Raw genomic sequence first — 14150 nt, forward strand, 5'->3', positions numbered from 1 at the left:
CACCGCCTCACCGTGTGTTTGTTGTATATAGCTACGTGTATGTGTGTGCGGACGTGCTTGAATGTAGACTACAGTATAAGCAAGTATGCCTGGAAGCGTGAGTAACACTCATGAGCCGGTAGTATCAATGTAAACAAAAGTCGCATGAGTCAGTAGTACCAATGTATACAACAAAGTCAGATTGATTGGATTCAAGTCTCACATGTTTTGCCGTCTCCCTTCACCGGTGGTCCCTCCCCGTCGGCGTACAGAGCCAGGACGCTGACCGAGTACGGCGTGTCGGGAATGAGCGAATCCAAGAATGCGTTGTTGATGTTACCCGGGACCAAGACCTTTGGAGAGGTCACAGGACATGGATCACAATGATGGCTTACAAGAGAGGAATCTTGGTTTCGTGTCCCAAATGGCCCCCTGTTCCCTATTTAGAGCACAACGTTTGACCAGGGCCCATAGATGCACCCTCAAATGAGCTTCTTCAACCATACTACTCTGGCACTAGAAATGTACATAATGAGCTCACTGTGACTCCCTGCTAGTGTCTCCTGGGAGGGAGCCTAGTGCAAAGGCTAATGTGAAGTACTAACAACGCCCTGAAGAGATTTAAAAAGCTAAACAAATGCATTCATTTTGCTTAAACGTGACTGATAAACAGTTAGTGTTATGGAGGCAAATGAAGACGACGCAACCAACAGCACGAGACCAGTGCTCTGTCATTGAGCAGGCCTCAACATGTATCTCACCCCTGTTTCTAACAACAGTGGAGCCTAGACTCGTCATATCATCAGGGTAATCACTATCACTACGCAGCCCATTATCTATTAGCATGTCTGAGGGAATGCCATTACATCATGCTAAACACAGCTGCTCTTTAAAGTGGTCTACCCTCATCTACAGCTTATCAGGGGATTCAACTGAACATCTCTGTATATAACACAGTAAAAGTCCTCCAAATCTTCAAATGTAAGAATTTGCAGATCTCTCACATATGTGCATATCCACATTTTCCAAACTCCTAGTGATGCAGTAAAAGCTGTTTGTAGGGCAATTAGCTCCAACTTTCTCCTGTAATCCAAGATATGTACATCGGTGCATGAAACCAATCCTGATATTCAGATAATTAAAAGCCAAATAGTCTGGATTTCCGCATTAATGAACACTAACCTCGTTATAAAGGGAATACCATCGGTGTCGGCTTCTAAACAGACTTCCTACAACACTCTTCCAGAGAGGCTTTTCGATATCGTTGTTAAACGTGGAGCCCAGCAACCATTTTCTACCCTGTCATTGCTTATTTTCCCTTTCCTTCTGAGTGGTCTGAGCAGAGAGGGAGAGTGAACATACTTCCCACCACACCACATTGGAGAGAGAGAGTTTGTATGTCCCAAATGGCACCCTATTCCCTATATAGGGCACTACATAGGGAATAGGGTGCTATTTGAGATGCATCCATTGAACTTACCGTCTCTGCTGGTCTTTCTCCGGACAGAGGTGTGTAGATGACACGGTACTGCTGCACCTGGCCAGAGGCAGGCTCCCAGCGCACGTTCAGGCTGTTGGTGGTAGGGTTGTACACCTGGACGTTCTTAGGAGGGGTGCGTGGCACTGGGGGGTCACAGAGGGTCATAGAAAATCAAAACGGGAGAGGGCAACTGCTAGATTGACTTCACCCTAACAAGTTTAGCTATCTTAAAAACACAAAACAACAACAACAACTTGGATTTCACTCTACAATGCTTTATCAAAGCTTTGAGTCCATTTCAAAGGAATTAAGTAAAGATACCACAACAAAATGTTAGAATTATTTGACTGCTAAGTTTCAAATAGGACGTAGCTCAGTAAAAAAAAAAAAGGACTTAAATGCTGAGGGGTGCAAACTCTCCAGTCTCCAAGTGATTTTATAGTGTCTATGTAGACAGCACATAGAGAGAAGCAACACAGTTTGGGTTTATGAAAAAAACTCTTAACTTCCCGTTTAAACTAAAACAGATGTGCATATTCCTCTGGTGTTCAGCGCTTTAGCCCAATAAAGCTAGATGTAGTAGGTAGACAGACCCAGCCACCTTATTGAGAAGCAAAGTAGAACCTATTTGTCCAACAGTGAGCTTCATTCTATACTGAACACGTGTACAAGTGCACATGCATATGGTGTCTTTAGGAAGATTACTCTGTCAAACATCTCTTCACATTTGGCCGAGGATCAGAGCACATCAGATGTGAATCAATGATCGTAAATCTGTGTCCGTCTCAAGACTTGAAACTGACAAGGACATAGCGAGATCAAATAAAACGCTTGACTTCCATTGGACGTCTTCATATTAGCCTTGCTCAAACGGAGTCTCTGGAACCTCCCGTGGAACCATCATGCACCATCAGCTCTGTAATACCGATATGCTCCGCTGGAATCACAGCTTTCCAATTCACTTCTCTGGGATGGATTTCTGCTGACTCAGCATGGCAAACCATTTGAGCAGAAACAAAACCGATGCACACAACCGGGTATAAAAACTGCACAGACACAGGCAGGGCAACCCAACCAGCAATTATTATTGTTATGGTGAGATAAGCTACCCCTTTGTTGCAGGGGGGAGGGGGGTTGCAAATGCTATCTGGTTTGGGGATTGGAATAAAACATTTTTTTTATTTCCACTCAGTTGTATTAAACGTTGACCTGAATAACAATGTTTCCCTATGAGGGTATCTATTATCCTGAGATCTATCTTGAGATCAGAGTCCAAATTCTGGAAAAACCAAACAGGCTTCAGGTAAAAGATGCTACTGAATCAAACCAACTGAAAAAAGCACATCTTTGTCCCAATAAGAACAAAATGGATGACTTGAGTTTCCGCAGTTGATAACTTACGTGTCTTTCCAGTCTCAGACTGGCGCAGGCCCTCTCCCTCGGGGTAGACGGGTACCACGGTGATGGTGTAGGGCGTGTCTGAGAGAAGGTTCCTCAGGACGGTAGAGGTGGTGCCACCAGACACTTGCTCCTGTTCACAGAGAGGTGTTTGAGATGCATTATCAATGTTTCTACCATTGATTGGTTGAATGCTGCAGCATCCGTATTAGGAAGGAAACAAATTCCTAATATGGATGCCGTACTCGACTCAATTCTGATTGGTCAAGAGATACCCTGTACAGTATCAGATGTTAAGGCACAGATAGTTGGTGGTCTTACCATGTCCTCGGCTCCGCCAGAGGCAGGGACGTAGAAGAGACGGTACTGGCGCACGTTGCCCTCCGCTGGCTCCCAGCGCACCTTCAAGGAGCTAGTAGTTGGGTCTGTGACCTGCAGGTTTTTCACCCCACCCAATGCCTCTGACAAGTCACCAAACAACGAGTTGAGCATCAAATCACTTTTTTCTCACTGTTTTGTACCTGTATTGTGTAGTTTGTTCAGTCATGACTTACTTGTCTTTCCATTTTCAGAATTTCTCTTCCCTTCAATGTCGCCATACATAGGCACCAATGTCACTTTGTACTCTGTGTCAGGCACAAGGTTCCTGAGAACGGTGTTGGTTGACATCCCAGAAACTGTGGTCTGAAAAAGAGTTATCAGATTATCAAGAACGTAAAGTAAAACCACACTACTAAAGACATAGCATATTCAATTATTCAACGTACATGTTTATAGTGCTCAAGTTAGTGAGTGTGCAGATATCGCTTTGATGCACTATGAAAGGAAGTGTTGACTTTGTACCGTGAGTTCAGGCCCTCCTGCTAGCGGGGCGTAGATGACAGTGTACTGGCGCACGTCCCCCTCAGCTGGCTCCCAGCGTACCCTCAAGGAGTTGGTGGTGGGGTCAGTCACCTGCAGGTTCTTCACTCCACCCAGAGGCTCTGAAGAAGAAATAACACATCAACATCCCTCTAAGTAAATGGCGCCAAGGTGCTCAAGCTGTTACTGAGTCTGATATGGAAGCATATACAGTGGGGTCTGAAATTATTAATACCCTTGATAAAGATGAGCAAAAATGACAGTGTAAAATAAATAATTAAAATACTGAACTATGCTCCAAAAACGTTGGGAAACTATTTTATTTTATACTAATACAAAAATGTATAAGTCAAAATTCACGACACCTCTGTTTTCAATACCTCACCTTGCGAGGATAATGGGACTGAGCCTTTTTCTAAATGTTTTTCTAGTTGGACAACATATTAGACCACTCCTCCATAGAGAATCCTTCCAGATCCTTGATATCCTTTGTCTGCGCTTATGGACTGTCCTCTTCAATTCTAACCACAGGTTTTCAATGGGTTTCAATGGTTTTCAATGAGTTTCAGGAGATTGAGATGGCCATTGCAAAATATTGATTTTGTGACCAATTAACCATTTATTTGTGTTTGAGGTTATGTTCTTGCTGGAAGATCCATTTGCCGCCAAGTTTCAGCTTCCTGGCAGAGGCAACCAGGTTTTTGGCTAAAATATCCTGGTACTGGATAAAGTTCATGATGATGTTGACCAAGGGCCCAAGGACCAGTGGAAGCAAAATAGCCCCATAACATCCAAGATCTACTACCATATTCTACAGTAGGTATGGGGTTATTTCCTGCTCCTGCATTGTCATTTCAATGCCAAACCCACCACTGGTGTGCATGGCCAAAGACTTCTATTTTCATGCCCTTGTTAAGGTCAACAGCATCTTGAACTTTACCCATTACCAGGATATTTGAGCCAAAAACCTGGTTGCATCTGCCAAGAAGCTGAAACTTCCAGCAAGACAATAACCCCAAGCTCACATCAAAATCCACAAACAAATGGTTAATTGGCCACAAAATTATTATTTTGCAATAGCCATCTCAGTCTCCGGACTTATTGAAAACCTGTGGTTTGAATTGAAGAGGGCAGTCTATAACCGCAGACGAAGGATATCAAGGATCTGGAAGGATTCCTTATGGAGGAATGGTCTAAGATCCCTCCCAATGTGTTCTCCAAAAAAACATTTGAGTAAAAGTTGCCGTTATCCTCGCAAGGTGAAATATTTAAAGGTATTGAAAACAGGGGTGGCAATAATTTAAAATTCTAACTTTGAGGAAAATAAATATTACTTGTTAAACAAAATCTCTTTCTCTGAGCAATCGTATTAGTAAAAAAATATAATTGTATTTTTGCTCATCTTTTCTCGTGTGTCAATAATTTTGGACCCCACTCTGTCAATGTTAAAAACGATGTATTTTAACGTTTTTACAGTTGACTTAAATGTTGACAGCTACGTGCTTCACTAGTGTTATAGTATGGGGTTTCTGAGCAAAAGAAAGTATTGAAATGCTTCACTCACTTGTTTTTCCCATCTCAGACTGCATTATGCCGTCCACGTCTGGGTAGACTGGGACAACAGACACGTTGTACTGGGTATCGGACTCCAGATTACGCAGGATAAGGTTGGTGGTGCCTCCAGAGACTTGCTCCTGTTCAGGGCAAGTGCAGATCAATGTTAGTACTGTACGACAATTACATAATCTACTTATAGTGTAAACATGGCTGAGTTGACAGCAAAATGGCTAGAGAGATGAATAGGAGACGTACCATTTGCTCCTTCCCATCTGGCTGGGCGATGTAGAAGACCTTGTAGTTGCGCACGTGACCGACAGCCGGGTCCCAGCGAACAGACAAACTGTTGATTGTGGGGTCGATGACCTTCATGTTCTTCACTCCACCCAAAGGATCTGAGGCAGAGGAGACAATGTTACAGCGTCACACTTACTGTACTGTACAAGCTGAACAAGTAGCAGACATTTTGAAAAGGATCCCTTGCTTAGATGGTCTTTGAATAATTTCACCCCGTTCAGTTCAACTCACTTGTCTTTCCATTCTGAGACCTAGAGAGACCCTCCATCTCATGGTAAACAGGCACAACTGTCACAGTGTATTCCGTGTCTGGAGTCAGTTCCTTCAGAACAGTGGTGGTCGTTGTTCCAGACACCTGGTCCTGTTCAAGAAAGAAGAAGGGAGAATCTCAGTCAGAAACTGGGCTTACTTACACCTGAGCGATGTTGACTAGCTATAGGGGAAAACACCATAGGCTTATGACACTTTAAAATGGAAGGATGGGCTGATTGTAATGGATTTCACCCTCCACCAGTCTCCAATGGAATACACCATTTTTAGTGCGTCAGTAGGGGTGTTGTGTTGGCGAGGTGACCCGGACGTACCACTTCCTGCTCCCCGCCTGCAGTTGGGATGTAGATGACGATGTACTCGCGCACATTCCCCTCAGCTGCGTCCCAGCGCACGTTCAGGGTGCTGGTGGTGGGTTCAGTGACCTGCAGGTTCTTCACGAAGCCCAGGGGCTCTGAGCACCAAGAGGAAACAGGGCAGCTTAGACATCACGTCCATTTGAAAACAATGATACCCCTGTTGCACAGCTATGTTTTACTACTACTATATGCCTATTGATTATATGTCTGCAGATGAGCTGTACATGTACATTATGAACTGGGTGGTTGGAGCCCTGAATGCTGATTGACTGAAAGCCGTGGTATTTCAGACCGTATACCACAGGTATGACAAAAAAATATATTTTTACTGCTCCAATTACATTGGTAACCATGGGTTTGTGGTGTATTGCCAATATTCCACGGCTATATATGCATGCACTCCGCTTTGCGCTGTGCATAAGAACAGCCCTTAGCCGTGGTATATTGGCCATAAACCACACCCCCTCGGGCCTTATTGCTTAAGTAATTCGTCTTTCACTGTAGAATTTGCCCGTAACTATCACTGGTCACTGAGAGCATTGTGCAATAAGTTGTCGTTACTCACTTGTTCTTCCATCCTTGGTCTGGGTCTGACCGTCTCCTTCCGGGTACACTGGCAGCACAGTGACTCTGTACTGTGTGTTGGGCGAGAGGCTCTTCAGAACTGTGGTGGTTGTGCTCTCTGAGACTTCCTCCTACAAAGGAAAAAAATCGATGGTGTCACACCAACAGAAGCGCCAACAGACATACTGGAACACTATGGTTGCATCCCAAAATACACCCTATTCCTGTGCATAGTGCACAACGTTTGACCTGAGCCCTATGGGCCCTGGTCAAAAGTAGTGCACTATATAGGGAATGGGGCGCCATTTAGGACGCAGGTATATCTCATACACCAGATCCACACGAGAAGGCGTATGTACCACCACTGTTCTGTGATCTGTAAAACGACATGCACTTCTCTAGTTTCTCTCACCCTTCTGTGGAGTTTATTTTGACAGGTTGGATTTTGAGCGAAAGCTATGCGCCACACTGTTCAGGCCAATTATAAACAGATAAACCAAACAATGCTTTAGAGCAGTGGTTCCCAAAGTTTTTATAGTCCCGTACCCCTTCAAACATTCAACCAACTGCGTACCCCCTCTAGCACCAGGGTCAGCGCTCTCTCAAGTGTTGTTTTTTGCCATCATTGTAAGCCTGCCACCCACACATTATACGATACATTTATTAAACATAAGAATGAGTGTGAGGTTTTTGTCACAACCCGGCTTGTGGGAAGTGACAAAGAGCTCTTACAGGACCAGGGCACAAATAATAATATAATAATAATCAATAATTTTGCTCTTTATTTAGCCATCTTACATATAAAACCTTATTTGTTCATAGAAAATTGTGAATACCTCACCACGGGTTAATGAGAAGGGTGTGTTTGATAGGATGCACATAACTCTGCAATGTTGGGTTGTATTGGAGAGAGTCTCAGTCTTAAATCATTTTCCACACACAGTTTGTGCCTGTATTTAGTTTTCATGCTAGTGAGGGCCGAGAATCCACTCTCACATAGGTACGTGGTTGCAAAGGGCATCAGTGTCTTAGCGCAATTTGCCAAGGCAGGATACTCTGAGCACAGCCCAATCCATAAATCTGGTAGTAGCTTCTGATTAAATTCAATTTTCACAGAACCGCTTGTTGAAATTTTGATGAGGCTCTCTTGTTCCGATATCGGTAAGTGGACTGGAGGCAGGGCATGAAAGGGATAACGAATCCAGTTGTTTCTGTCATCCGTTTCGGGAAAGTACCTGCATAATTGTCCACCCAACTCACTCAGGTGCTTCGCTATATCACATTTGACATTGTCCGTAAGCTTGAGTTAATTTGCACACAAAAAAATCATACAATGATGGAAAGATCTGTGTGTTGTCCTTGTCAATGCAGACAGAGAAGAGCTCCAACTTCTTAATCATAGCCTCAATTTTGTCCCGCACATTGAATATAGTTGCGGAGGGTCCCTGTAATCCTAGATTCAGATGATTCAGGTGAGAAAAAACATCACCCAGATAGGCCAGTCGTGTGAGAAGCTCGTCATCATGCAAGCGGTCGGACAAGTGAAAATTATGGTCAGCAAAGAAAACTTTAAGCTCGTCTCTCAATTAAAAAAAAAAACGTGTCAATACTTTGCATCTTGATAACCAGCACACTTGTGTATGTTGTAAAAGCGTTACATGGTCACTGCCCATATCATTGCATAATGCAGAAAATACACGAGAGTTCAGGGGCCTTGCTTTAACAAAGTTAACCATTTTCACTGTATTGTCCAAAACATCTTGCAAGCTGTCAGGCATTCCCTTGGCAGCAAGAGCCTCTCGGTGGATGCTGCAGTGTACCCAAGTAGTGTCGGGAGCAACTGCTTGCACACGCGTTACCACTCCACTATGTCTCCCTGTCATGGCTTTTGTGCCATCAGTACAGATACCAACACATCTTGACCACCAAGTCCATTTGATGTCACAAAGCTTTCCAGTACTTTAAAAATATCCTCTCCTGTTGTTCTGGTTTCCAGTGGTTTGCAGAAGAGGATGTCTTCCTTAATTGACCCCCCATAAACGTAACAGACATATACCAGGAGCTGTGCCAGGCCCGCCACATCTGTTGACTCATCCAGCTGTAACGCATAGAATTCACTGGCATGTATGCGAAGCAGTAATTGTTTCAAAACATCTCTTGCCATGCCACTGATGTGTCGTGAAACAGTGTTGTTTGATGAAGTCATTGTGTGTATAGTTTTTATGGCCTTTTCCCCAAGCATTGTCCCAGCCATATCTGCAGCAGCAGGAAGAAGGAAGTCCTCCACAATAGTATGGGGCTTGCCTGTCCTAGCCACTCGGTGGCTCACCATATAAGAAGTTTCTAGACCCTTCTTATTAATGTTATCTGTTGCTTTTATACATATCTTACTACTCAAAAGTTGTCTTAATTCTCCCTCAAAAAACTCCTGTGACTTAATTTTCAAATTGGAACGTTTTGTTTCTAAATGTCTGCGCAAGAGTGAAGGTTTCATCGAGTTGTGAGATAGAACTTTTGCACATACAACACACTGTGGCTGAGGAAAGGCACTACTCCCCATATAAGTGAACCCCAAATCAATGTAGTTCTCATCATATTTGCGCCTCTTCGATGGTCCAACGTCCCTGTCTGTTGTTCGGTGCTTTCCCGGGTAAAGGGGCAGTAGCTCTTCGGCTGCATCAGATTCACAACTGTCAGTGTCCATGCTAGCTGGGCTAACAACAAATGTAGAATTACTGATGCTAGCATTGGATGTGCTCGTGGAAGCAGAACAACTTGTGTCGTCGACAGGTGCAGGTGTAGTACTGCTGGTAGTATAATCTAGGGCCTTACTTTTTTTTAACCATTAATCAATTTTCGAGCAAACGGAATGAGCAGCAGCTATGTTTGGCTACATACGGACCATTAGTGGAATTCCCGTGAGAGAGTAACAGTTAATGTAATTGGATGTTAATTATTTGACTAGGCTACCTGTATTTGACATTGTGTTGTTATTTTGATGAACACTATATGGTTAAAAATACGCATACCCCAGTTTGGTAATACCTGCTTTATAGGATCTTGTTCCATATAAGCCGACCAAACCAAAAAGTCCATTGCATTAGAGTTGTGATCACAGAGCTGTTCACACTCTGTTAGCTCCTACGCAGCCTTAACTCCATCCCCGCTAGGCTTCAACGGCGTTACTACTCTGCTGCTGCCTTTCGTCATGCTTAACACAGCAGGCTAACTGCTAACGCTAGGTCCTCAATGCTAACTCCTCAACACTACTCCTCATGCCGGGCTGACGAAATGCCCACTCCACAAAGTATGCCGTGCAACGAAGCTGGATTCTTCCCTCGCACAGGATTGGAAACCATTGTGTTAGGCTGAGCTCAGGGGATTACACTGTCAACAAATGTAACATCACCGTATCAGTGATGAGTTATAGGCTTATGGAGGTAGGCAGTGTGGTTCGGAGTACAGTAGAATACTCACAATGATCTCAAGGCCTCCTGCGACAGGAGTGTAGATGATTTTGTAGCCCTGCACATTGCCGTCAGCTGCTTCCCAGCTGGTGGTTAGGGTGGTGTGGGTAGGGTTGGTGATCTGCAGATTGGTCACTCCACCCAAAGGCACTGGGAATAGAAAATAACATGACTTTAAGTGTGGTATTATGATTCTGTGATTATTGGAGAAAATCAAGTAAACCATATTTCATGTTTCTCAGTTTATATTTCCAATGTTCCCAAATCACTTTGCAAAATAGGCTGTATAGGCTACCAGTTAATTTGATGTTGCTACTCACGTGTCTTTCCATTCTCCGACTGGCGTTTCCCCTCCCTGGCAGGGTAGATAGGCAACACTGATATTGTGTAAGGTGTGTCAGGCTTGAGGTTTCTCAGGACAATGGCGGTGGTGCTTCCAGGTACTTGCTCCTATTTACACAAAGAGAAAAAGTGATTGCACATTAAATGCTTTATCACAGTTTCATTTCCTAAACGCTATTTATGAGGTCATAAGGTGAAAGAGACCCACCATTTCCTCTGGTGTTCCGCCAGCCAAAGGGACGAAGAAGATCTTGTACTGTCGCACGGCTCCATCTGCTGGGTCCCAGTCCACCTTCAGAGAGGTCATGGTGGGTTCAGTCACCTTCAGGTTCTTCACTCCCCCCAACGGTCCTGGTGAGGAAAACAACATTAGAACCAAAACTATAGAAAACCTGGCCTTTATCCATTATAACCCTCTTATCTCATTAATAATCATCTTACATTGAAAACTTACAGTTTACGGAAGCTTATTGCTGCCAAAAAAAGAAAGAAATGGCCGGACAAAGAAAATGTTTTCTTTCAGGCAGCAATGAGGCTCCGTACCTCCGTACCGTAAAAGGAAAATATAAAACGTGAATACAAATAATGCAGCATACAGTGGGTACTAATGACAATTTATGCAATTTATGGGATTTATGCTTGCTCTGGCATCTGAGGCGTTCTGAAAAAGTGGAAGTGTGTATTGGTCTCATTCAAGGTTCACACACGGCAAAAGATTCCTTGGATGTCAGCCAGTCTTACTTGTCTTTCCGTTCTCAGACTGCCTTCTGCCCTCTGTCTCGGTGAAGACCGGCACCAGTGAGACGGTGTAGAGGGTGTCTGGTTGGAGGCCTCTCAAGACAGTGCTTGTGGCAGTAGCAGCCACAGTTTCCTAAAGATTACACAAACACAACCCAACTATAAACCTCTACATATCCCAACATACCAACAATACATGTGTTATATGGCAAGCAAAGGGGGAAACAACCATTTCTACACTATCAGCTACAGTACTCGGCCTACCATGGCCTCAGCAGCTCCACCAGTAGCAGGTACATAGAAGACTTTGTACTCCTTGACTTTCCCATCGGCTGGATCCCAGCGCACGTTCAAGGTGGTCATTGTGGGGTTGATCACCTGCAGGTTCTTCACTCCACCCAGGGGCCCTTGGACACACCAAAGTTAAAGTAAAAATCCAGCAATGAAGAGCTACCTTCTACTGATGATACTCTGAAATGATCATTATTTCCATCCCTCTTTCGATGTCAGCCAGGCTTACTTGTCTTTCCATTCTCAGACATCTTCTTGCCATCTCCCACTTCGTAGACCGGCACGACTGAAACGGTGTAGATGGTGTCGGGTGTGAGGCCCTTCAGGACTGTGTTGGTTCCAGCCACAGTCTCCTTTACATTATACAAACACAATACAAGTATTAACGTTTGCCCACTCCCCAACTTAACAATAACTAATCGGGTGAAACGGTGTATAAATCACAAAATATGACAAGCAACTATATTCAGTCAAACAGGAGTGTATAAGGATTATGAGTACTCATACCCTTAAAAGTAACCACACTTTCTACACTGTCAGTTACCAGTCCTACCATGCTTTCAGCTCCACCGGCAGCAGGTGCATAGATGACTTTGTACTCTTTGACTTTCCCCTCGGCCGCGTCCCATTTCACGCTCAATGTGACCATGGTGGGGTTGGTCACCTGCAGGTTCTTCACTCCACCAAGAGGCTCTGGACACACCAACCAGGGCTTTAATAATATAACTTGATACTGATTGATAGTACTTATTACAGTACCATCATATCTTATGGAGTTTGCATGTAGTTAAAATCCAGCAATGAAGAGTTATCCTCTCCATTGATGATACTAATGGGTTTTAAGGCCATTAGGCAGTCTCTGAAACATTATACTGATTACATTTGGTATTGCAAGGAGTCTGTATAAAGTTAGAATACAGACTCAATGTAGAGTTATCCTCTGCATTGTTGGTTATTTATGGATTTACTCCATAAATCCGCTTTTAAGAAGGCCATTATCAGACCCTGAAAAGATCACTGAATAAGTGATCTTTAGAAGATCTTTAACGATCTTTACACTTAGATGTCAGCCAGTCTTACTTGTCTTTTCGTTCTCAGACTGTTTCTGTCCATCTCCCACTTCGTAGACAGGCACCAGTGAAACGGTGTAGAGGGTGTCTGGCAGGAGGCCTTTCAGAATCGTGGTGGTGGAAGTGGCAGCCACAGTCTCCTTTACATTAAACAAACACAACCCAACTATTATTAACGACTGCCCACTACCAACATGCCAACAATACATGTTTTATATGGCAAGAAAACCATTTCTAACAACACTGTCAGCTACAGTACTAGTCGTAATTAGTGATGAGGGGAAAAAAATAGCTAGTTATATATCGCAAAAACTTTTGGGGAGATATTATATTGACATTTGGCTCGTTTTGTAAAAAAGTTCCAAAATATATATATATACATACAGTACCGGCCAAAAGTTGGACACACCCATTCCTTCCAGGCGTTTTCTTTATTTTTACTATTTTCTACATTGTAGAATAATAATGGTGAAGATATAAAAACTATGAAATAACACATATGGAATCATGTAGTAACCAAAAAGTGTTAAACAAATCAAAATCTATTTTATATTTGAGATTCTTCAAAGTAGCCACCCTTTGCCTTGATGACAGCTACCTTGTCACAACAAAACTGGTTCAAACGCATTAAGAAGGAAACAAATTCTACAAATTAACTTTTAACATGGCACACCTGTTAATTGATATGCATTCCAGGTGACTACCTCATGAAGCTGGTTGAGAGAATGCCAAGAATGTGCAAAGCTGTCATCAAGGCAAAGGGTGGCTACTTTTTCTTCTCTGCAGATCCTCTCAAGCTCTGTCAGGTTGTATGGGGAGCGTTGCTGCACAGCTATTTTCAGTTCTCTCCAGAGATGTTCAATCGGGTTCAAGTCCGGGCTCTGGCTGGGCCACTCAAGGACATTCAGAGACTTGTCCCGAAGCCACTCCTGCGAGTGTCTTGGCTGTGTGCTTAGGGTCGTTGTCCTGTTGGAAGGTGAACCATCGCCCCAGTCTGAGTTCTTGAGCACTCTAGAGCAGGCTTTCAATAAGGATCTCTCTGTACTTTGCCCCATTCATCTTTGCCTCAATCCTGACTTGACTCCCAGTCCCTGCCGCTGCCGCTGAAAAACATCCCCACAGCATGATGCTGCCACCATTCTTCACTGTGGGGATGGTACCAGGTTTTCTCCAGACGTGACACTTGGCATTCTGACCAAAGAGTTCAATCTTGGTGTCATCAGACCAGAGAATTTTGTTTCTCATGGTCTGAGAGTCTTTAGGTGCCTTTTGGAAAACTCCAAGCGGGCTGTCATGCGCCTTTTACTGAGGAGTGGCTACCGTCTGGACACTACTATAAAGGCCTAATTTGTGGAGTGCTGCAGAGATGGTTGTCCTTCTGGGAGGTCCTCCCATCTCCACAGAGGAACTCTAGAGCTCAGTCAGAGTGACCATCTGGTTCTTGGTCACCTCCCTGACCAAGGCCCTTCTCCCCGAT

General features: G+C 43.8%; 1 protein-coding gene across 1 annotated transcript in view; it reads right to left on the minus strand.

The window, feature by feature from the left end:
- Positions 1-14150, minus strand: part of LOC106607687 (collagen alpha-1(XII) chain) — a 93846-nt gene that overhangs the window by 30706 nt on the left and 48990 nt on the right. The window contains 19 exon segments of the mRNA XM_014204895.2: positions 203-332; positions 1460-1602; positions 2861-2990; positions 3179-3318; positions 3412-3541; positions 3701-3840; positions 5283-5412; positions 5531-5670; positions 5804-5933; positions 6157-6296; positions 6767-6896; positions 10243-10382; positions 10553-10682; positions 10783-10925; positions 11316-11445; positions 11577-11719; positions 11833-11956; positions 12157-12296; positions 12684-12813. Coding sequence (XP_014060370.2) covers positions 203-332; positions 1460-1602; positions 2861-2990; positions 3179-3318; positions 3412-3541; positions 3701-3840; positions 5283-5412; positions 5531-5670; positions 5804-5933; positions 6157-6296; positions 6767-6896; positions 10243-10382; positions 10553-10682; positions 10783-10925; positions 11316-11445; positions 11577-11719; positions 11833-11956; positions 12157-12296; positions 12684-12813 — 2563 coding nt within the window.

This window comes from Salmo salar, chromosome ssa06 (genome assembly GCF_905237065.1).
Source record: "Salmo salar chromosome ssa06, Ssal_v3.1, whole genome shotgun sequence".
In the NCBI taxonomy this organism is placed as follows: domain Eukaryota; kingdom Metazoa; phylum Chordata; class Actinopteri; order Salmoniformes; family Salmonidae; genus Salmo; species Salmo salar.